The sequence below is a fragment of the Sceloporus occidentalis genome, unplaced genomic scaffold, assembly GCF_023333645.1.
Source record: "Sceloporus occidentalis isolate IW3139 unplaced genomic scaffold, rSceOcc1.0.p SCAF_1, whole genome shotgun sequence".
In the NCBI taxonomy this organism is placed as follows: Eukaryota; Metazoa; Chordata; class Lepidosauria; order Squamata; family Phrynosomatidae; genus Sceloporus; species Sceloporus occidentalis.
This window is the reverse complement of record NW_028316981.1, coordinates 139454719-139478908: the sequence shown is the minus strand read 5'-3', so window position 1 is coordinate 139478908 and position 24190 is coordinate 139454719. Positions and strand designations below refer to the sequence as shown.

Sequence of the window (24190 nt, the reverse complement as noted above, 5' to 3'; positions counted from 1 at the left end):
TTCTGCACACTTCTTTTTTGCTGTGCAGCGGCACCACAGCATTTGGTTGCTGTAGTAATGCTGCGCAGCAATGAGAGGCGGATCCAGCCCACCTTTTGCAGGATGTGTGTACGGCGCTGTTAATGGCTAAACCAGTCATTCCCAGACTTTATCTCTCCATATTCAAATCCTGGCATTCCTGACCACTATCCATGTTGGTTGGGAGTCTTGAGAGTTGGTCTCAAATATATGGAGAGTCAAAGTTGGGAAACACATGTTGAGATGCCTTTAACTATCAAAGCAAATAAGACAGTATGCACATATGTATTTTACCCCAAAAGTAAAAGTAAAAGCAATATTAATACTACTACTACTAATAATAATAATAAATTTTATTTATATCTCCTGCTTCTCCCTTTGGATCGAAGCAGGATTACAACAGTAAAAACATCATAAAATACATCAATCAAAAATAAAAAGGGGAAGAGATGTTAACAGTATTGCTCACAGTCATAAGAATATTAATACACAGTCATAAGAATATTAATATTATGAATAAAAGTGAAAGCAATGTTAATACTCCCCCATAACTATTTTCTCCTATATGAATCTAACCATCCATTCAAATAATCATTAGACCCCCTTCTCCAGATTCTCTGCCTTTAAAGGTGAAATTACCCTTTTGAGCGACAGAACCTCTTTGAACAACCATACTGGGATGTTCCCTGGCACTGCCACACGGTTATAGTTTAGGCACTAGGAAAATACTATTTTATTCTTGCATACCTTTGTAATTGTTATCTGCCTTTTAGGCTGTACTCTAGCTATACTGTAGCAAGCTGTGAGTTGTTTGTTTTATGTAGCTCTTATTTTACGTAGCCTTATATTGCCTTATGATGGCAATAGAAGACACAAAAAGCAAGGCATTTTGCTCCCCTGCCTGAATGGCCAAGCATGATACAAACTGAATAATCAATAAAGGTATCAAATATGACGTAGCTGTGTGCCTTCATATTATTTCTGAGTTATGACAGCCCTAAGGCAACTCTATCACCAGATTTTCTTGGCAGAATTTGTTTGGGTGGGTGCTTTTAATCATCCTCTGAGGCTGAGAGAGTGTGACTTGCCCAAGGTCATCCAGTGGGTTTCCATGGCTGAACAAGGATTTAAACCCTGGTCCCCAGTGTCTTAGTCCAACATCACACCATACTGGCTCAAATATGACCGTAGGGAAAATAGAAAAGAAAATTTAGAATTGGTTTCCTCTACCTTTTTTTTTCCATCACAGGATTTGATGCAGTTTATGGCCTCCAGTTAGAATATTGATTCCAGGACTAAACAATGAGGACTGAAATCATTACCTGCAAAATGCTGAACTGGTTTCCTCCTTGCACTGGCAGATCACTTTCATCACTGCAGAAAATGTGTTATGACTTTTTATGTCAGAATCCCCCTGAAAACACTGAAAGGAACAAAAATAAAGATCAAATTCCAGGAGATGGAGAAAAGACTCTCAACTACAAGAAAACATGCATTAGTTCCCATTCGTATGTACAAACTTTGTTGTTGTTGTTGTGTGCCTTCAGGTCATTTCCGACTTATAGCAACCCTAAGGCAAACCTATTACAGGGTTTTTCTGGCAAGATTTGTTCAGAGGTTTTGCCACTGCCTCCCTCTGAGGCTGAGAGTGTGTGATATGCCCATCCCCTGTGGATATGAAAACCTGTCAATGCTCAAGTCCCATTAAATATAATGACATAGTAAAATGCTGTCTCTTCCATAAAGTGGCAAAATTAAGGTTTGTTTATTGGAATGTATATATTTTAAAAATATTTTTAAGTTGTGGATGGTTAAATCCATGGTTAAAAAAATAGTGGATATGGATTGTAACTGTATATATTTTCATGTGTAAGAACAAGTGTAAAGTGTATTCGTAATCATGTTTACTCAGAATGAAGTCCCATCGATCATATTTTCCAGAAGGTAGCATTTCAGGCATCTCAGTCTTAATGTAGCCACTTGGAACAGGCAATTTATACTTAAAAATAAATACATTAAAATACATAAAATAGAAACCTCACAGGTTTGTCGAACTGTGGGCCTGCTCAACCCAAGTTAAACAAAATCCCACCAGCAATGAAAGCCTTGATATATTTCCCCAGTTGGCAGCCATTTAGCAAATTCACCTGTTCCTGTTCTTAATAAGGGATATTATTATTTTTAACTGCCATCAAATCAACTTTGAATTATGGCACCCCTATGAATGACTTGCAAGTGAGCCTATCAGCAGCAGCCCTGCTCAGCTCCTGCAGACTCAGGGTCATGGAATTTTTAGCTGAATCTATCCATCTGGAATGTTGCCTTCCTTTTTTTTTCTACTGTCTTTTATCTTTCCAAGCTTTATTGCCTTTTCTATTTGTGTGTGTGTGTTTGTGTGTTTTTTTCTCATAATTTGTCCAAGGTACTGATAGTCTCAGTTTAATTTTGGCTTCTAAGTAGAGTTTGGGTATGGTTTGCTCTTTTATATGTCCTATTTTGTTCTATTTTATCACCTATTTATTTATCATCTTGACTTCTAGAGAGAGTTCAGGCTTGATTTGGTATAGGACCCATATGTTTGTCTTTTTAGCAGTCCATGGTACCTGTAGAACTCTTCTCCAGCACCACATTTTGAGATCTAGGTGTTATGTCTTGACTGGATTTGAAAGCTTTGATGTAGTACAGACTGGCAGATAGTTTTAGACTGTTCTAAATGGTTTAGCTATTAGTTTACTATGTGTACCCTGCCTAGGGAGATTTTTATATTTGCCATGGATGTGGCCACTAGAGAAACTGGGATAAAGATAACAGGAATACTATAGTTCAAGCGGTAGGGATCATGAGTCAAGTATTTGGGAGCTATGAATCATGAGAAGGCTGATGCAACATGCACTGGGGATGAAACCAGCCAGGTTTCAATAGTGCAAGTCATAGCTGTCACATGACCCCAAAGGAACATCCTATATAAGGGAGATGGACCAAGTCTCCGTGTTGGTGGTTGTTGTTTGTGAGGGTTGGCAGAGCATGATGATTGTCTGCACAACTATTGTGACTATTCAAGACGGAGCAGTCTGATACTCTGTACATAGTTTCTATTTACTCTGATACCAAGATTAAAGCCCTCGTTGAGTGAATCCAGCTGTCCAGCAATTCATTCTCCAAGAGAAGCAGCAGTCTGCATGGAAGGATATTTCCTTTGCAGCTTGGAGATGAACTCTGCACAGAGGCCATCTGCTAGGCATTTTTGCCTACGCGCATCAACTCTGCATGTGTGTATGCTAGACTCCATGTGTCTACATACCCCAACAGTCCAGGTATTATGTCTTGACTGGATTTGAGAGCTTTGATGTAGTACAGACTGGCAAATAGTTTTAGACGGTTCTAAATGGTTTAACTGTTAGTTTGCTAAGTGTACCCCACCCAGGGAAATTTTTATATTTATAAAGATATAAAAAATAACTTTTAATTATTTTAAAGCACAACAATCACTGGGCTGCAGCTATCTAAAAGATTTCAGGAGGAGAAAATAAACATGACCATCCCAACCGTTCTGTTCAAAGGCTCCTTAAGCCCTTGTTTTGTTTCCAGCTGATAATTACAAGAACTGCTATCCAAATTTTAAGAATTAGTGCCTTAGGCTACTGCAACACTGCAGAATTAATGCGGTCTGACATTGCTTTAACTGTCCTATGGAATCTGGGATTTGTAGTTTGTTGTGGCACCAAAGGCCTCTGTCAGAAAAGGCTAAATATCTCACAAAACTACAATTCCCACAATTCCATAGCATTGAGCCATGACAGTTAAAGCGGTATCAAACTATATTAATTTGTGGTGGAAATATTCCTTGTTGAAATAAAAAAGCTATAGAAAGATGGAGTCACCTTTGTCAGCCAGAGAGATGGTTTTTGAAATAAAGGCTTGGAGTTTAGAAAAACTAGAGCAAAGGAATAATGAGTGCGTCTTGACCTGGATGGAAGCTGGCACCAGTAAAAAGACATAACATAATGTACTGAGATAAGGACATTCAGAAGCAAGGTTAGGAGGAAAGCCACTGAATTCCTACAGGAGGGGGTAAGGAGTGATGATGCAGTTTTAATGTATGCATGTATTTCTGTTCTGATTGTAAGAATTCTGTATGTTTAAATTGTAATTAGCCAATCAGGTGTATTGAAGAAGCTTCTTTGTCTTGAATAATATAAAAAGAGCCATTTTGTCTTGTTCGGGGTCTCAGCTTTTGGAACTTGAATTCCACTGAGTTCATTGTTTTCCTATGTCGACAATTGGAAATAAACTTATGGATTTTCAATTACTAGGTCCTCTTGCCAATCCTATTGCTCTGCCAATCCTAGAAATTTAAGTTTCCTGAAATTTCTGTTACAAATTCTGCAGTGTACATGCAGCCTCAGTCTGCCTCTTTTTCCTTTTTTCTTTCCTTCCATTTTCAATTGTGTCTTCTAGATTATAAACCTGCAGGCAAGGAGTACCTTGATTTTCTGGTTGTACATTAAGCAACCTAAAATAATATTTTAGCTAAAAAGTAGGATAAGAATGCTTTAAAAAACCTGTTGCCATAGCAGGTCTGTAACACAGATTATAGGCTTGAGAAAATAAAAAGTCTGTTATTTTCCTAAAAATGCAAGAGGCAGGCAGATAATCCTTCCCCATTCTTGCTCAGAGAATAAATCTGTTTCAGTCCCATGTTCCACACACTTGATTCAATACCTCACTAAGGCCTGTTACAGACAGCCAAAATAAAGCTGCTTTGAGTCACAGTGGAGGTATGGTGTTTCAATGATGCATGCGTCCTAAGAGTCCAGAAGTCGCACCAAAGCCACGCTCCAGCCCTAAGTGGCTTTGGCGTGGCTTCTGGACTCTTAGGACACATGCATCATTGAAACACCATACCTCCACTGTGACTCAAAGCAGCTTTATTTTGGCTGTCTGTAACAGGCCTAAGTCTTCATGGAAATATGGGTGGGAGAACTCCAGGGAAGCAAAGGTGGGAAAATGAAAATCATTTAAGAAGAAGTAGTTTAAAAAATGTACACCCAAGAGAAAAGGGGAGATGGAAAAACAAATAAACCATAAATTGTAGGCACTGTTATACTAAAATGAAATCTGTAAATAATTAAGACATTTAATGTATATGCTAATGTATAAGTCTAGAAATTTTAGTTAAAAATTGACCCAAAAAACCTGAGTCAAGTTATCCATAGGTCAATGTAAATACTGTACTTTAACTCTTACCAAAAAAGGAACCATCCTGTGGTGAAAGGCAAAAGCGTAATCTATTCTGAAAGCACTGACCACAAGCACAGTTATGCCTCCTAGAATTCTGTTAAGTTCTTTGGCATTGTTTTCTTTTGCTTCCTCCTAGAGATCCTTTGTTACATGTCTCTAAATTTTACCTTCGACCTATACCTAGGTCATATCAAAATCCATAATTTTGGCCCCCAAACCTGCCCTCAACTTGTACATGAGATCAACTTATAGTTGAGTATACAGTATGTGCATCAGCAGCTGACAGTGATATTTATCAGCTAATGAGAATAGGTTCTTACTTTCCCAATCTTCATGGTGTACCTCTTTACCAGATCCTTCGCCTCTGGAATAAATGTTTCAGCTCCAAGAAATACATGTTCCACAAAGAGGGACATGGAGAAAATTTGTCTCCACTGGTTCCTGTTTCAATAAGAAAATAGATTAATACTGTTATTTATTAAAATGCCACATTGGGTCCTTCCTGCAAAGATGCATTCTGGATTGTTGAGAGGAGGAAACCACAAGAGTGGGTTTTACCCTTTCACTGCCCCAAACAGGTAGAGAAGACAGCTGATAGCATCAGAGCCAAGAGTTTTCAGACAGTTGTCATCTTGGCCAATCAGCTCACTTCCTAGTCAAGCAACAGCCAAGCAGAAATAAAAGAGAACATGCAAACAGAAAAAAAGAAAGCTTCCTCCTGTCCTAAACCAAATATCTCAGATGGGGAACAGCAGCTCCTTTCAACAACCCAGAACACATCTTCAAAGTAAGTATCCATGTGGTATTCTCTGGGTTGAGTGCACCTCGCTAAAAGAGGACGGGAGTGGCTTCCATCATGATTAAAATATCCATTGCAGCACTGTGGTGGGGCATGAGAAGAATCAGGACACCTGTTCCCACCTAAAACTATTCCTCACAGCCTCCACTTATCCTGGCTAGCCAGAGGCTGAGGAGCACTGTGACACTGCATGCCGTACCCTACAAAGCTGGGAAGATGAGTGGGATGACATGGCAGCACAGGGAGAAGGCAGGGGCAGAGCTAAGTCTGGTGGTGGTGATTTCAAAAAGGGTGCAGCCAGAAGAGAGGAGGAGGCCATGAACAAAAAAGAATGAAATACCATTCTTAGGACTTACAGGTCATTACAGTACAAGTGCTTTATTCCCATTTGTCCCACCTTGTGGGACCTCATATGAACATCATGAAGAAGGGACCTGCCAAACATGTATCGTGGCGCAGAAAGGAACAACAGGCTTTGATACCTTAAAAGGACTCCTATTTAGCCAACCAATACTGAGGACCACCCATTTTCCCAAAACTTTCCTCCTGTGAACTAATGCCTCAGATGTAGGACTGGGGATGGTGTTAGCCCAGATGTGGCTAGACGGGGAGCACTCAGTCCTGTATCTGAGTCACAAATTATCAAGGCAGGGAAATAAATATGCTTCTAATGAAAAGGAAGTGTTAACAGGTAAACTTATCAGTGGGGAGCCTTGTTTACCCTAGTAATGGTTCATGCGAGCCTCCGGTGTTTAGCATCCATGAATTATGCTAATCCTTAGTTGATGCAGTGGTACTTAGCCCTGCAGCCATACATGTTTACTATTGTGCATAGGTGACAGACTGCTTATGTTAATACCAATTTCTTTTCTCAACAGGGTCCGTGGGCCATCGCCGATGGGACACCTCTCTTGGCCAGGGAGATTAAATGTGAGAAATAGGGTGCCTGTCATCATCTGGACCTCCCCTCACTTATCCTGGTTGGCCAGATGATGAGAAGAAGCATGATGCTATGCACTGCACCCCACGAAGCCTGGAAGACAAACAGGATGGCACGGCAGAGCAGGGATGGGGAAAGCCATATGATGGCAATTTCAAAAGAGGTACGCCAAAAGAGAGGGGGAAGCAGTGATGCCTGGAGAGGGAGACAGGAGGAAGAAATTACATCCTGCAAGGAGGTAGGTGTCTTTGGCAGTCAGAAGAAAGGTGGAGAAAATTGCTAACAAAGGGAAGGGACAGGTGGATGGGGTGAGCAGGACCTGGGGAGGAGACACAGGTGGAGGAAGGCCAACCATGGAGACTTAGTTTAAAACACCATTGCCTGTCTAGTAAAGTGAGGAGGAGGAAGCTAATAGCAGTTGGGCATTACTGCCTCCCCTTGGGAATGGTGCAGAGGACCTCCAGATATTAAGCATGGATGAAGTCAGTATTTAACAGCGTTGATAACACTTGGAATGTAGGGGGAGGACGGCTTTTCAGTTTGCTGCCTTCCAAGCCCATACTCCTTGCAGTCTCTGCACTGCTCCTTCAGCCCAGGTGGAAGTGGGCCTCTCTCAGGTGGCTCAGCTTTTCCAGAGGGAGGGTGGACCTCCTGAGGAAGTTGCCTGATGATTCAGCAAGATGCTGTGCTGTGTTGGAAAACAACCCTCCCAGCCGGAGTTGTTGGAATAGCAGGGTAAAACACATACAGTCTGTAGAACAAGGACAAAAACAACAACTACAAGGGCTAAGGGTATGCATCTGATGAATAGTTGTGTTGTTTAACATCAAAAGAGAAATGAAGAATGAAAAGGCTGAGGAGAGAAATTTTGTAGAAGCAAGATATTCTGAGACACAAAAGAGAGGAGATACGAAGAGCTTTGCTCTGGGCATTGGCAGGCAAAAAACTTACTGGCCAAGATAGTAACTCCCTGAAAATTCTTGGCATTGATGTCATCAACTGTCTCCCCTACCTGTTCTGGGTGATTATAAGGTGAAACCCACTCTGTGGATTCTTCCTCTCACCAACTCAAAGAATACACAGACTGGACACAGCAGAGTCTAAATGTATAATAAAATAAAGATACAATAATTGCCTTGTGCAGAAGCAAGCAAACCCTACCTGCTTTCCAAAAGCTACTACTGTGCAAGGTGAAAGGGAAGGTCTGATTTGGGAAGAGCCAGTAATACAGATTGCCCCCTCAGTAGACAGTAATTAATCTAGTGAAGTCAGCCTAATAGTACCCATGCTCTCTTACCTGAGACGTGGCTTAAAGGCCACACTTGAGCCTCTCTAATGGAAAGATAAACAAGAGGTTCACAAATCACCTCAACTGTCATGACTTGCTACCTTGTCTCCCATTGTAGCTTCCACAAAAAGCCCTTAACACACAATTGCCAATGTATATGATTGCCAGTACAGTACAACATAAACAACACTCAAAATAGGCATTGAGAGAACCAGTGGGCACCAGCAACAGAGGCTTGTAGGACAGCTGACTGTCAATGCAGGTCTGAGATGTGGGTGACTGAAATAGCAGCACAGAAACTAAAAGCCACTGCCACCTACCATTAATCTCCAAGAAAATAGGAAACAAATAGCTTTTCTATGCTTTAAAATGTCCTTACTTGACTTGCTGGAGCCATTGTTCACGCTGGCTTCCACTGCTTTGCAAACCATTTCCTGAACAAACAAGTTCAACAGGAATTTGAAGGTTCTTCACCTTCTGGAGCCAAGTTTGAGGTCTACATTTCAACATTTCTTCTTCCAACATTTCAATGCAGGCCATTGCAGCAAGCACATCTAGTACCTAGGATAATCAGGCATAGGCATGACTGTTAATATAGACACAGATAGGAAGGGGAGGAAACTTCCTATAGTTATAAATGAAAATTTTCTTCAGATAGTCTAGTTCATATTCTTTATGGAGCTGGACAGTTAAGAAAGAAGATAGGAAGACTCCAGCAAGTCAAGTAAGAGAGTCCTGATGGCGCATGGTTAAATGCCAGTACTGCAGCCACTCACTCACAAACCACAAAGTTGTGAGTTCAATCTATAGGAAGCCATTATCTTGGATTCTGAAGCTTTTGCCCATTAATATACCAGAAAGAGAAATTGAACAGTATTTAGACTATCCATTTCTTTTGGTTGCATACAAGTAATGTATTTTCTGTACCAGCAATAGTGACCAAACCTTATTTCCTTCCTGTTTGCCCATTTAAAGCATTTATTTTCCACTCCTTAGCTCAAAAGGCTCCTGGACTGGCTGACATGCCAGTTGTTAACTGCCCTTGAGTTGATCTCAACCTATGGCAACCCTGTGGACATGACATCTCCAAGACTCCCTGTCCTCCACTGCTCTGCTTAGTTCCTGCAAAGTCATATCCATGACCTCCTTAATATAGTCCATCAATCTAGCATGTGGTCTTCCTCTCTTTCTACTTCCCTCCACCTTTCCTAGCATTAATTTTTTTTTCTATGAGTCCTCCCTTCTCATGGTGCATTTGAAATACGACAGTCTCGGTTTTGTCATCTTGGCTTCCTGTGAGATTTCTGGCTTAATTTGCTCTAAGATCCATTTGTTTGTCTTTTTTGCTGTCCATGGCATCCTCAGCACTCTTCTCTAGCATCACATCTCAAATGAATTAATTTTCTTCCTAGCAATAGCAATAACAAGTACATTTCTATATCGCTTATCAGTGCATTTAAGCATTCCTTAAATAGTTTATAATGTGTTAGCTAATTGCCCCTAGAAGCTGGCTACTCAATTTAGCAACCTCAGAAGGATGCCAGGCCGAGTCAGTCCTGGAGCCCCTGGCTAGGATTGAACTCACAACTTTGTGATTTGTGAGTGAGTGGCTGCAGTACTGGCATTTAACCATTGCACCACCAGGACTCTCTTACTTGACTTGCTGGAGTATTCCTATCTTCTTTCTTAACTGTCCAGGTCTCATATTCATAGGTAACACAATAGCTTGTATGATTCTAACTTTTATGTTCAGTTGTACATTTTTTCACTTTAGGATCTTTTCTATCTTTCACAGCAACCCTCCCCATTCTTAATCTTCTTCTGATTTCCTGTCTACAGTTCCCATTTCTATCAATGTTTGATCCCAGGTATGAGAATTATTTTACTATTTCTATTTCTTCATTGTCTAGGTTGAATTTATGTAGATACTCCATGGTCATTATTTTTGTTCTCATTATATTCAACAGTAAGCCTGCCTTTGAACTTTCTTCCTTGATCTTTTTTATTAGTTATTCCAGGTCGGTGAGGTTTTCTGCTAGTATTATGGCATCATCTGTGTATCTCTGAATATAAGTTACACATCAGGACTATCAGATGTTGGGGCATACCCATTTCTTTTCTTCCATAGTTTCTCATAGTCCATACAATCAAAAGTTTTGCTATAATCTATAAAACACAATCTATTCTCACTTTGAAACTCCTTAGTATGTTCCATTATCCAGCATGTGTTTGCTATATGATCCCTAGTGTCTTTTTCTTTCCTGAACCCTGCTTGGACATGTAGCAGTTCTCACTTCATATATGGTAAATATCTTTGCTGTAGTATTTTAAGCATCACCTTCCTTGCATCAGAAATTAATGCAATGGTTCTATGATTACTGCAGACCCTGGCATCTCCTTTCTTTGAGAATTGAAATATATACTGATCATTTCCACTCTGGGCCATTGTTTTGTTTCCCAAATTTATTGACATATCTAAGTTATAACTAGGGTAGATTCTGTCTCTGCAGCCTGGAGCAGCTCTATTGGTATGCTATTAGTTCTTGGTGATTTATTTCTCTCTAGTGCTCTGAGTGCCGTTCACTTTTTTAAATTTGAGGTTTGCCCTCATATGGGTCTTATTTAAATGAAATGTCATCAATTCATCCCTTTCATGTAGTTTTTCCATGTATGGTATAGAACTCTAATTCTCAACATAAACTCTAAGGAATATGACAGCTACAGACATGTTGAGAACTCCTATGTACTCTTAAAAAGATTTTCATTTCTCCTAACACTTAAAAGAAACATACAGATAATATTTTTCTTCAAACTAGGAGACTATGTAAATGTAGACTTAACAGTAGCATTCCTACCATGTAGTCATGTGGTACGTTGCCTTGCTCAGCATGTTTATTAAGAACATCCAACACAGCAGGGTACATAGCAAGAATTGTGGAAAAGTTTTGCAATTGACTCCTAAACTGATGGTAACCAAGGTGGATCCATGGGAGAGGCAGCACTCTCTCTCTTGCGCTGGAAGAGGCTGCCTTCATTTCCTCTATACAGGATAAGAGGGCAATTTGCAGCAACTGGAAATTAAAAAAAAAACAACAAATGCACACACAAGGCTTTAAACAGTCAACAACTTATCTTAATAGTTAAACACCAAATTATAACACTGCAGGGGCACAGAATGCTTCTTCGGTTGGGGCGATAGCTGGCAAGGTAAGGAATATCAGGAGGGGCGGGTGCACAGCCAGGGGTAAATTATCCTGGAGTAAAGGCTAATTACCCTGGGGTCAGATCAGATCACAGGGGTTTTGGCCTGTGTCATGTGATCTAGATGATGTGAGCCTGGAGGTAACTTGGGCCTTTTGGCCTGTGCAGGCAACCTCCTTGTTAGAATACAGTACTTTCTAGTGTCAGAATACCTACAGTCTCTTAATGAGGTGATACAGTCAGCCCTTAGTATCCACAGGGGATCTGTTCCAGACTCCCCCCCCCCCCATACCAAAATCCTTGGATGCTCAAGTTCCATTATCCCCGATGGCAGTGCGTGAATGTGGTTGCACCACCATTAGGTTCAACAGGATTTCAATGGCAACATGTGCATATGGCCATGCCGCTATTAGTGACAGCCCCCATTGTCCCTAGTGGCAGCACGTGCACCTGGCCATACCACCATTGGGGACTATGTAGTCCTGTTGTCCCTAATGGTGGTGTGCCTGCATGCACGCATCACTACTGGGGACAACAGGGCTTGTCTCTAATGACAGCACGGCCACATGCGTACACTGCCATTGGAGACAACATGGGCTTGTCATCTGCGGATACTCAAATCCATGGATGGCATGTCTTTGGATACTGAGGGCCAGCTATATTTATTTATTAAAGTATTTCTGTATTGCCTTCAAGTCCACCACAAGCTCCAGAAATAATGAACAAATAAAAACCAATATAAACAATACAAAGTTGAAAACATTTTAAAAACACATTAAAATACTCCTTAAAAACTAGCTGGCTTGCATGGTTAAAAGAATGACTGTTATTTTATAAGAGCATTAGTTATAATATAAACCTAGATTATGTCCTCAATTCTATTGAAGCCTTCTCCACATGAGGCTTTCCACAAAAGAGAAACAATTGGCGACTTGTAAAGCTATACACACCATTCAGATACCTGTTTAAGAGTGCATACTGGTCCCAGCGGTGCGTTGTCCAAAAAAGCTAACATGTATACAGGGGTAAGACAGGGATGTATCCTGTCGCCTACTCTATTTATTTGTTAATGACATTCCTGGTTTTCTTTCTTCTACATCAGCTCATACTGCCAAGGTAGGTAATATGTATCTTAATGTTCTGCTTTATGCTGATGATATGGTTCTAATCGGTCGTACGCAAGTGGGTTTAAGAAGGCTATTACAGAACCTAGCCACTTATTGTTCTCTTAACTCTTTAGTTATTAACAAAGACAAGTCTAAGGTGGTGGTATTTGGGGAAAAGTGCAAAAAATACAACTGGTTCCTGGAAGGCAAACGGATTGAACAAGTTAATTCATATCTGTACCTAGGGCTACTTTTCTCAAATATAGGGAAGTGGACAAACCACTTTGGAAGAAATAAACAGAGAGCTATTGCAAATTCTGGCATACTTTTTAAGCTGATAAGTTACGATCATCCTTCTAGTGTATCTCCTATCCTAAAAGTTTATAAAGCCAAAGTCTTGCCCATTTTATCTTACAGGGCAGAAGTATGAGGCCACTTGAAAGCTCCCCCTTTGGAGCAGGCACAGAGTTGCTTTTTAAGAAGGATGTTTGGAACTGACAAGAACACCCCAGCTTAAGCAGTGAGAGCAGTACCTGGGATCTATTCAATACAAAGCCGGTTTGGATAAAAGCACTTAACTACTGGCTAAAGATCTCCAAAATGGATTCTAGAAGATTCCCTAGACTTTGTCTAGAGGAACAGCTGGCTATTGGATGCCCTAATTTTGGGGTTTGTCAGCTGTCCCTAGTTTTGTTCCAAGTAGGCTTTTCTCCCTCTTACTTTCTTTCAGCAGGGCGCACAGTTCAGGAATACCTAAAACAAAGGATCTGGAACATCAGCGCACAATCAGACATAGCCTTGTTAGCTGGGTGTAAATCTCTTAACTGGTTAGCTAAAAATAAAATTGTATTTGGCCTAGAAAAATATCTTGAGTTGCATTTAACACAGAGCCAGAAAACAGCCTTCACCAGAGCTAGATTCGAACAATTGAATTCAATGGTAAGAACAGGACAGTTTAAAAAAATACCTTATCATGAAAGAATATGTATTTGTGGAGCCCCAGCTATTGAGGATACTCCACATATCCTGTTTGACTGTTGTCTTTATGATAAGGAGAGATCACACTTTTTACAAGCATTTTTGGATAGAATGACCTACTGGGATCTTATCGCAAAATTGTCTTATCTTTTCTCTGGAGAGAACATACATACACAGTACGATGTGCAGCTAAATTCATAGTTAATGCTGCTTGCCTGAGAGATCAATTTATTATACAAAATGGGGTTTTGTGTCATGATGATGAGTTCATTTAAACATTTTTATTGTTATCTCCCACTCTGTTTTAGCCAGTTTTATTTTAGATTTATTTTATTTTAGACTATTTTATTTTGTATCCCATTTTATTAAATTTGTTTTCATTTAGTCTGTATTTGTTTTAACACCCTATATGAGTTTTAAATGTGATCCAGTTTTATCTCTGTATTTATGCAGCTATTTTGATATTTTTTTATCTTTTATTTTATATATTGTATTTTGTAAATGTATTTTGTATTCCATTGTTATGGTCGGCTGACTAATCTGCATAGGTAGAGATATATTGAAATATCAAATAAAAATAAGACAAGAACTATAGGAAGAAGAATTTAGTTATAATGGTTTTTTACACAGAAAACAAAATAAAATGTTTAAAATAGATAAAAAAGATGTTTGGGACAAAAGTAAACAAAACAGAGTTTGAAATAATGTTCTTTGCAAAAGATAATAATATGATTGCAAAGATATGTAAATGGGTTTTGAAAAAAGATGAGGAAGAGGGGATAAAAAAAGAAAGTATGGTGAAATGGGATCTAATGAGATCTTGGAGTATAACTTGGAAACATATGATACCTAGTTATCTGAGAGAAAACACTTATGAAATGCTCCATAGGTGGTATTTAAGGCCTGAGAGATTACTTAAGTGCAAAAAAATGGAAGTGATATATATTAGAAGTGTGGAGGGAAAGGAGGAACATTTTTCCACAGGTGGTGGTATTGTAAGATAGCAAAGAAAATTCATACAACATATAACTCCCCTGCTGAAACAGTTTCATTGGCTACCGGTTCATTTCTGAGCACAATTCAAAGTATTGGTTATGACCTATAAAGCCCTACACATGAAAGTAGGCATCCTTGAGGTTGAGGATGGCAAATCAGTTCCTTTTCTATAGTAACAAAAAGATAGAGACACCATCTTGAAGCATTTGTGTGGAATGTACCAGTACATGTTGACATGCCTCAGGTCCAGGATAGGGCACAGTCTCCATCCTTCTTGTTGACAATGAAGTGTTCAGAGAACCAAACCACCACTCCCAATGGATCAGAGTTGGAGGGACAGGTTCAATGACATATTTTTTGAGGAGAGTATTAATCTTGTCAAGATTCTTGTCAAGATGTTGGAGGGGAGAGTATTGTGAATTAACCCTGTGGGGAACGGCAATCTTCAAACTCTCACATACTCCCTCGTGACACTATTGAGAACCCAAGAGTCTATAATGATGTTGGCCCAGGCAGAATGACAGTGGGCGAGATGGGTACTTCTGAGGGGTAATGACCCACTTCAGGGAGGACTCCAGAATTTCACGTTCAGATGGAAAGGGAACATCCATTTGAATATCTTAGAGCCGGAACAGACATTTTGACGGTGTATGCCCCCAAGATGTCTGGAAGCTACCTGGCTGCTCAGATGTGGTCTGGCTTCTGCACTCTCCGGCAGTGCAGTGTTTATACACCACATGCCACTGTAAAACCAGCTTCCATCCATGGCTGGGTGGGAAAAATCAGCAAATCTGCCACTCCTTTTTGCGCTGGGTCAGCAGCTGCCGATGGGGGAGTAGCAGAGACCTTGGCATGAGACTCTCTAGATGGAGATAGATGAGAGTGCTTCATCTTTTCCCTTTTCTTCTCTGCTATTGAGTGAAAAGGAGAAGCCTCATTCTGAATCTAGGGTCCTGGAGTCAGAAGAATGCCCCCCGCAATGTCCTGAGAGAGGTGGAGTCCGAGTGCTCATTATCAATGGTTCTCAGTACAATGGCCATAGTCTTGTCATCTCATCTGGATTCAGTCCTTCTGATATCAAGGCTCGATACCAAGAGTTTTTTCTTAGCACGATTTGCTGACTCTTTGTGATCAAGCTGTCACTTCACTGCTTTCTGAATAGAATTAGGCTCCAATGCTGGTCTGGGTGGAACAGATACAGTTGCCGGTGAAAGGTGAGAAACATTCAAGGCCTGCTCATATAGTAAGGCCTTAAGGGAAGATTCCAGTTTTTTTTTCTCTCACTTGAGGAATGAATGCCTTGCAGTGAACACAAATGCTCATGTTATGACGTTCAGCAAGGCAGGCATGTCCATCATGGCTGGGAGACTTCACCCCAGAATCACCAAATCTTTTAAAAGATGAGGAAGATGTTATAAAGATGTTTTCAGACTAAAGTCAAGCTGAAAACCGAAGAAACCAAAGAGGGGCCACAAAGTGTAGTCTTAGAAAGCTGAAGTCAAACTGTAATCAAATGCACAACAAGCCAAGGAAGAAACTGAAAGTGGGTGAGATTTTTCTGAAGGTTTCTTAATGCTGCTAACACAGTGGCTGAAAAGGAACTGGGGAAAATGAGCAGGAATCCAAGATATACATCGAGTTGGCAAAGCTATTATCAAAAATCTTGCCTAGCTATTCTCGAAAGTTCCAAATACACTCTGTGCAAGTGCAGTAAAACCCAGTTGTGTGATTCACAGAGACCATGATGAAGAACCAAATTTCATGAGGTTTTGGAACACACACAACAGGGCCTCTTCTGAAGATCTCAAATTTCTGGCAGGCTCATATGGAAGGAGGCATCTTTCAGATATCTTGGCCTCAAGTCATTCAGGGCTTTATAGATCAACACCAGCACCTTGAATTAAGCTTGAAAGCAAGCTGGAAGCCAGTGTAATTCTTGTAGGACTGGTGTTACGTGGTTTCTAAAACACACAGCTGCTATCAGTCTGGCTATTACATTTTGCATTTGCTGCAGCTTCTGAACACTTTTCTAGGCTCCCATCCACAGCCAGTTTGTGTCATAAACTGTAACACAGAATTCCTGAGCATCACAACATCATGACATTAATTTTTTCATGCACTTAGATATCTGCCGCTGTAAAACTTACAATTAATTTGTTTTGCGAAGACACATCCATTGTCAGGAGGAGGAAGTCTCTGACATAACAGTGGAAAAGGTTCTCTATCTCTTCCTCAGAGAAGCTGGCAATATATTTTCCCAGTGGAGTCTGCTGAAAAATGTCCACAAACTTCTCTGCATGGCCTATAAGACAAGAGTACACAGGGAAAAGGGAAGTGTTTGCATCATCATAGGTACAAATATCTGATCTGCAACTCTTGCTTATTTATTTATAGTGCTGGTCAAGCTTCTTTGCCAAAAAGATGGAAATTTTAAATCTGGGTTGTATCCAAGATGTGGGCAAAACTACCTCTTATTTTATTGACAAAACTAGGGCTGGAATACTGTTGGTAACTGAGAATTAGTTGCACACATTCCTGTTTTGGACCCTGCCCAGGGACAATGTTAATGACTTGGGATTACAGGCATGCATATCTTTGTTTAGGATACTAGCTCTGCATTCAGTGTTCAAACCTTTCTTCTCAAGGAAACTGTCATCCTCTATGGGATGCTACTGCAGCCTTTTATTGGCCAGAATAAAGAGGGAGATGAGGGATGGAGCAGGAGGGAGAGGGCAACTAGCAGGGGAAGAAAAAGGATGTCACTTCCACATCTCCACAAGAGCTCATTTGACTTCCCTTAGGAGGTACACACTGCCTGGTAATTGCCCCCCCCCACACACACACACACTTTTGGTGGGCCAGTAAACTGTTGCAGAAGCACACCTGGCGCTTGGTAACTGCTTTGGGAAAGAAGTGCGAGGTGCATAGAGCTATGCACAAGGATCACTGCGCTCCATGCACTCTAATGTAGGACCTCTATCAATCTTTTCAACAGTTTGCAAATTGAAAAATAATGTTCTTGATTTCCATCCACAATATTCTGGGATGTGGTGTTTTTTTTAGCAGGGCCTTTGTTTAACAAGCTAGTTGAGGACATTTCCAGCTGGCATCTCTAAATGCAAGCAGGGTCTGTTTTGATTACTCAGAAACTAACAGTCTTACATAAATGGTATGACCCTTGTTAGTTTATATAGCTTCCCAAGGATGGAGGAAGGCTTATTTTATAAATAACTACCTTGTAACTTAGCTGAGTAACATGAAATATTTCTTGCCTGAAAGTACTTTGGATATACTGTGATTTTCAGATTTTCTAGTGGTATTAGATAGATGTGAAACTGAGTACTAAAGAGGAAGGCAGCTAAAATACAAAAACAAAAACCCTACACCAAAAAGGGATGGTACTTCATGTATACATTCAGCTAAATTCAATAGATAAGGTAAGTTCTATATGTACCATTTAATTTGTCTAAAGAGATGTTAGTTGCAATGACTGCTCTGCACTCTCACCTTCATTGCCTGTAATGTATCGAACTTGAATCCAAAGATCTTCCAGATAATCTTTAATTTTCCAGATGAAGGGCATCTCACTGCCAGCATCCACACAAAGTGCAAAATAATTTGGTACCACAATTGTCCCAGTTTGGGAACTGGACAAGACACAGACAAAAATTTTTTTAAAAAAGGATGCCAGCAATATCCATAAGCAGAAAGATAAAAAACACGTATTCCTTCATATATATTGTTTTAAAAAATTAAGTACTTGTATTATTACAGTGGATCCTTCCCATCTGTGGGAGTTTGGTTCTGCCTCCTCCCCTGATGGGGAAAAACATAAATGATTGCCCATGTATGAATCAATGGTGGCAATGTGCATGTGGCCACGTTAGCACAGCCGCATGCACATGCCACCATTGATTAATATGGGGCATGATGATCCGCAGATATTCCAGTCCATAGATTGTGAGCCCACCAAATGGCCCAATATGACGAGCTCACTGTACTTTAGTTTTTTGTGGGTTTTGGTGGCAATGTGGCTGTGTTCTGGAAGAATTTATTCCTAACGTTTCACCTGCATCTGTGGCTGGCATCTTTATAGGTGAACCCACAGAAAACTATGGATGCCAGCCATGAAAGTCTTAGACCTCACTTTATTTAATTCTTTATCTCTTTACTGGATTTATATCCCACATTTCTCCCAAGATGGGATTCAAGGTATCTTACAATAATTGTTAAATGATAAAGCTAAAACATTAGTTAGCAAAATATTAAAAAAAATAACATTATTTTAAAAACATGATTAAAAACATAATTTCCAGTAGAAGATTGAAAACACAGCACCCTACTTCACATACACGCTTCTAGCCCCATAATTAAAATTAAAAAGCCTGCCTGAATAAAAATGTCTTCACAGGAAGGAGACCATCCAGACTTCCTGAGGAAAGGAGTTCCACTGGCTGGGAGCAGTCATAGAGAAGCCTCTCTTCTGAGTCCTCACCAAATATCCCTGTAAAGCCCTCCTCTGAAGATCTTAAAGCTTGCTTTAATACGGCTTTTCAATTAGTACAGGTAAATTATGATTTGTTTAAAAGAAGTAGTACTGAATGTAGAACAACATGAATGTACAACAATCTGAATGCATACAAATTCCTGCCCTGCACAGACCACAGGTGCATCACCACCTATTGACTAGTATGGGCTTGAGCTATGCTAGTAATTCAAGACTGATGAGTGTGTTTCAAAAAACACCATTGTTTACACAATGGGGAGAAAAAGGATGCCATGTTGTATAAAACAAAAACAGTATAGTGAGTTCTTAAGGGCTGAGATGACGATGTAATTAAATTTTCTGGCACTTTATTTACCAGAGTTTGGTCAGAATCTTTCCCCTTTCAGGCTATTCCTAATTAAGCTGCCAGTCATAAGAATATGAAGGCTTTTGATGAAACATAAACATTATGTTTTATTTCAGGTAAAAGAAAACCAACTCAGCACTTAGAATCACATAACAGTGAGAGATTTAGCACCTAACAACAATTCACACAACCCACATAACAATCCAGGCATTGTTCAACTATGAAGCCTCTATGCACTCTAGCTTTCTCCCCTTTTTGGGTATCATCCTTGTCAGCCTCCATGTGTAGAAGGTGACACTCCAAAGAGCAAACTCTTCTCTACCTGCAGATGCTCTAGAGAGGCAAGATGTCTGGAAATTTTGAAACCATGGGGGGAAAGTTTTTTTCCCCCCAGGGGGGAAAAATGATTTTGGTGGGGGAAACACATTAGCAGCACTCTACAGATTGAAAGTCACTTTTGTTACATTAGGAACATAAAGCATATTATGTATAATTTGGTTTGGCATAAAACTATCATGCTTGGTAATTAAAATGCAGTTTCTTCAGAAAATGTTAAAAAAATGATTTACTTTTCTACATTTTTATTTTTTGTTATAAATACAGTCCTGAGCTATAAGAAATTTATTGGATTTTACTAGCTTATTATAAGCAGTAAAACACACACACACAATAAAAACATCAATGTAATCAAAATAGAAATTGGTTTTATCTTCTCTAGTTCTCCATAGTGTCAAGCAGATATTGCCACTTATTCCCATAAAAAAGGACCGAGAAAAGGAAACCAAGACCAGGAATTGCAATAATCTGAAACTGTACATAGTCAGATATCAAAATCTTTCTCTTACATAGTTTCTAAAAATAATTTGGGGAGAGTAAATGTATGAAAATGTTGTTTCAAACCTTTTATTAATTATTCATTCTAAAATAATCCATAATCCACTTCCCCCTATTTTTCCAGAAAAAAATGGTGAGAGGAGGAGGGAAATGGGGAAGCTCCCTTTTCTACATTTTGCTGGGATGACATACCCCTAAGAGGCTATCCATAGCAGATAGTTGCCTTCTACATGCATATGTGGCAGCCAGTAATGGGGGCTTGGGGGCTGGGAGAGCCAACATGGCATAAAGGTTTGAGTGTTGGATTGTGGACTCTGGAGACCAGGGTTTGATTTCCAGCTTGGCTATAAAACCCACTGGGTGACCTTGGACAAGTCACATGCTTTAAGCCTTAGGGGAAGGCAAACTTCCTCTGAACGAATCTTGACAAAAAACCCCATGATAGGTTCACCTTAGGGTGACCATAGGTTGAAAATGACTTGAAGGCACACACCACCACCACCACCACCACCACCACCAATGGAGGGCTAGAGCTAACATAAAATGTCTCATGCATAGAAGCTATATGCTCTTTAATAATGCCTGAGGGGGGCAAATCTCTCTCCAAAATCTTTATCATAATTCTTGGGGACAAGGAAACAGCCATTAATCTCACTAACTATCCCTGATTACTGAGAAATGGGTAGGCAAAGTATACCACTGACATATGTAAATGTGAACTGAACAAAAAACAAACAAACAAAACATATCCAGGGTAGCCCTGTTGGCCATGTAGCAAAATATCATCCCAGATCCACAAAACAGCATTACCTTTATTGGCCACCCAAAATGCACAAAATACATGTTGCAAGCTTGCAGAGCTCCACTGGCTTCTTCATCAGGCAAAGTTGTTAAAAATCATACAGGAAAAAATATATATGAGAATGTTAGTCACAAGCCTGCATTTTGTCAAGATGTATCTGTTCTCAGTTCAGGTGCTATGGAGGGACATTCAGGAAGGAAGGCCAACACATACCAATTTCCCATACGGTACCCATATGGCCAGGAGGAGGAGAGCTGGCCTGTAAGAATGTCCCTCCAACAACACCTGAACTGAGAACAGCAATATTTTGACAAAATGCAGGCACGTGACTAACACTGACATGATTTTTTTTCTCCTGTATAATTTTTAACATCTTTGCCTGATGAAGAGGCCGGTGGAGCTTTGAAATGTATTTTGTGCATTTTGGGTGGCCAGTAATGGTGTCACTGTTTTGTGGATTTTGGATGTTATTGTACTGAACTTAATAAGCTATTCATTCGTTCATATGAAGCAAAATTAGTATCATATACACTGAAGAACAAATCAGTTTGTTACCTTCATCCATGTTGTCTCATGCAACTTACCTGCTCTGACCCATGATATAAGGTATATCCAGAAGTTTCAGATCATTGAAGATGAAAATCCATAAGTCTTTCACACATCTTTCTGTTGCTGGTCTGACCAGTAGGTCCAAGTTACAATCTCTGTCTATGATAGACAGTATGTAAGCCAAAAAAGGAGTCACCACACTTTGAAGCCGTTTCCACAAGGTGCGCCTGCAAGTATCAATACAGGTTTAAAAAAAGAGAAAGGAAAATGCAATACTTTGAAACTGATGTGCTAGCCATCTGCAGACTAGAGCTCCTGCAGATGGCCAACGGTAGTACATGCCTGCAGGCTTGCTGACACAAGTGTATGTGCATCACCACCTATTGACTAGCATGGGCTTGAGCTCCTGCAGTTTTTCCCATCTGTTGAAGGGCCCGGAACCAAACCCCATGGTTGGGAAGGGCCCGCTGTATTAACAAGAAATGTAAAGCACCAGTTTCTTTCAGGACTATTCTAACACATTACAACAGAGAATGAGATGGAGGAAAAGTACCCCAACTCTGCATTTCAACTCAACTCACTTTGGAATGGTATATATGCATCTTTGATCAGGAACATTTGTAGAGTAATTGAAGTTTCCTAAGGCTTCAGCCTTTAGTAAGGAAACAAAAATACTGAAATATCAAAAACGTCAAAGCCAAACCTGTTAGAGTCTAGCTTTAAATTAGCAGAGTGGCAGAAATGCAGAAGTGGCAGAAATCCACAAGAGCCTTGGTGGCACAGTGGTTAAATGCCTGTACTGCAGCCATTCACTCACAAACCACAAGGTTGTGAGTTCAGTCCCAGTGGGGGGCTCAGGGTCAACTCAGCCTTGCATCCTTCTGAGGTTGCTAAAATGTGTATCCAGCTTGTTGGGGGCATTTAGATTATACTTGTAAACTGCTTAGAGACTGTTCAGTGTGGTATGAAGCGGTATATAAATGAAGCTGCTACTGTCTAACTATGCTTACCTAAGAACTGAGACTGACAACAAACACATAACTTGTAGTTTAAAACAGAAGTTTAATACAGTGTGCCCTTACCTTACACAGGGGATCCGTTCTGGACCCCCCACATAAGGCAAATTCTGCATATGTTTGAATCCCATTTAAAACAATGGGGCTAATGAATGCGGCTCGGTGCGGTGTGCACATCATGGGCACACGCACCATTTCCTCTTCCATCACGCAGCTTTCAGCATAAGCTGAAAGCCGCGTATGACGCAGGCACGCTGCAATGGCTTTAGTCTATATTTACATAAAGGCTATATCATAATGTAGCTAGTGAATAGTTCAGGTAAAAAGAAATTTTTATCTCACCATCTTTCAAAAAAAAAAAGTTTAGCGAGGAGGAAAATGGAAAACATGCAGTTCAGATGAAAATCTTTGAGAGAAGATGTGTCCATTAGTCCCAAAGGGGGAGTGACCAAAATCACATGGTAAGATTAAATGTGTGTGTGTGTGTGTGTGTGTGTGTGAGAGAGAGAGAGAGAGAGAGAGAGAGAGAGAGAGAGGAGAGCTTACATGCAGGAAATTCCTATCTATCTAAGGAGGGGGAAAGAGAATGCAAAAATCTTCCAACAATATTAACTAACCGCCTCCAAATCTGGTATCCCCTTCAAGTTTGTGCCCAAGATTTTGCTCATCAGATCTTGAATTTTGTGCTACCACCATAGTGTGGGCAGACATACTAAATGGGTTCTTAATTATATTTCTTGAACCAAAATTGTTTTCCCCACCCCAAACCTATGCTGAATTCACTGCTTTGTGACTTCAGTTACTGTATTTTGTCATCACAGAGTACCAAAGAAATTTAATAAGAAAAAGATATCAGATTTCTGTCAAGAAATTTCATATTTTACAATAGGAGACAGATGTTCCCTCCATACATCTTCCAGCCTGTACCTATTGTTACCAAGTTTGGTTTTATATAAATTTTGGGTGCCATGCGATCTAAATCTATGACCCCCTGACTGACCCCATCGCTAGCCACGAGCTGACCACGTAGCCAGCAGTCTTGCCAGGTTGGGTCCCAGGAAAAGGTAGAATTTAAACCTTTCAGCAAGCAGTTTTGGGAGTTGCCATACTAGTTTTGCTGGCTGCCCAAAGAAGAGAGGACAATAGAGGTAGCCTCCTTCTCAATGAGTGAGTGATTAACTTAACAGCTCTGCCATCAAGATATTTGTCTCCCCCTGAAAAGTGCCAGACCTCCTCTTTGTGTATCCATTGTTTAAGTTTCAGCTTAAACATAGATAGAGTCATCAAGCCTTTGTTCACCAGGCTGCCATAGCCTGAGGTTATGTTCAGGGGTATAAAAGGACCCCACTTTTCGCTCTTCAGTGGGCTTATTGAGCTTTGAGTTCCAAACCTGATACCTTGTTTATCAAGCAGCCTGCTCCAAGCTTGCGATCCTTGAGCCTTGGGCTCGGCTGAAATCACTCAAGCTAAGCCAAAGCTCACTGTCTCTCGGGCCTCTTGTTAGCTTTGCCTGCTGGAACTCAGCTCCTAGCCACCGTGGTTGCCGCTTGTTTCCCGTTCCCGCGACCG

The 24190-nt window shown here is 40.3% G+C and overlaps 1 protein-coding gene across 1 annotated transcript in view; it reads right to left on the bottom strand.

Annotated features, from left to right (window-relative positions):
• LOC149322311 (E3 ubiquitin-protein ligase RNF213-like) overlaps nt 1-24190 on the bottom strand; it is a 156943-nt gene that overhangs the window by 62741 nt on the left and 70012 nt on the right. The window contains 7 exon segments of the mRNA XM_089525959.1: nt 1341-1441; nt 5580-5700; nt 8666-8847; nt 11142-11357; nt 16715-16869; nt 18075-18214; nt 21641-21832. Of these exon segments, the coding sequence (XP_089382085.1) occupies nt 1341-1441; nt 5580-5700; nt 8666-8847; nt 11142-11357; nt 16715-16869; nt 18075-18214; nt 21641-21832 (1107 nt within the window).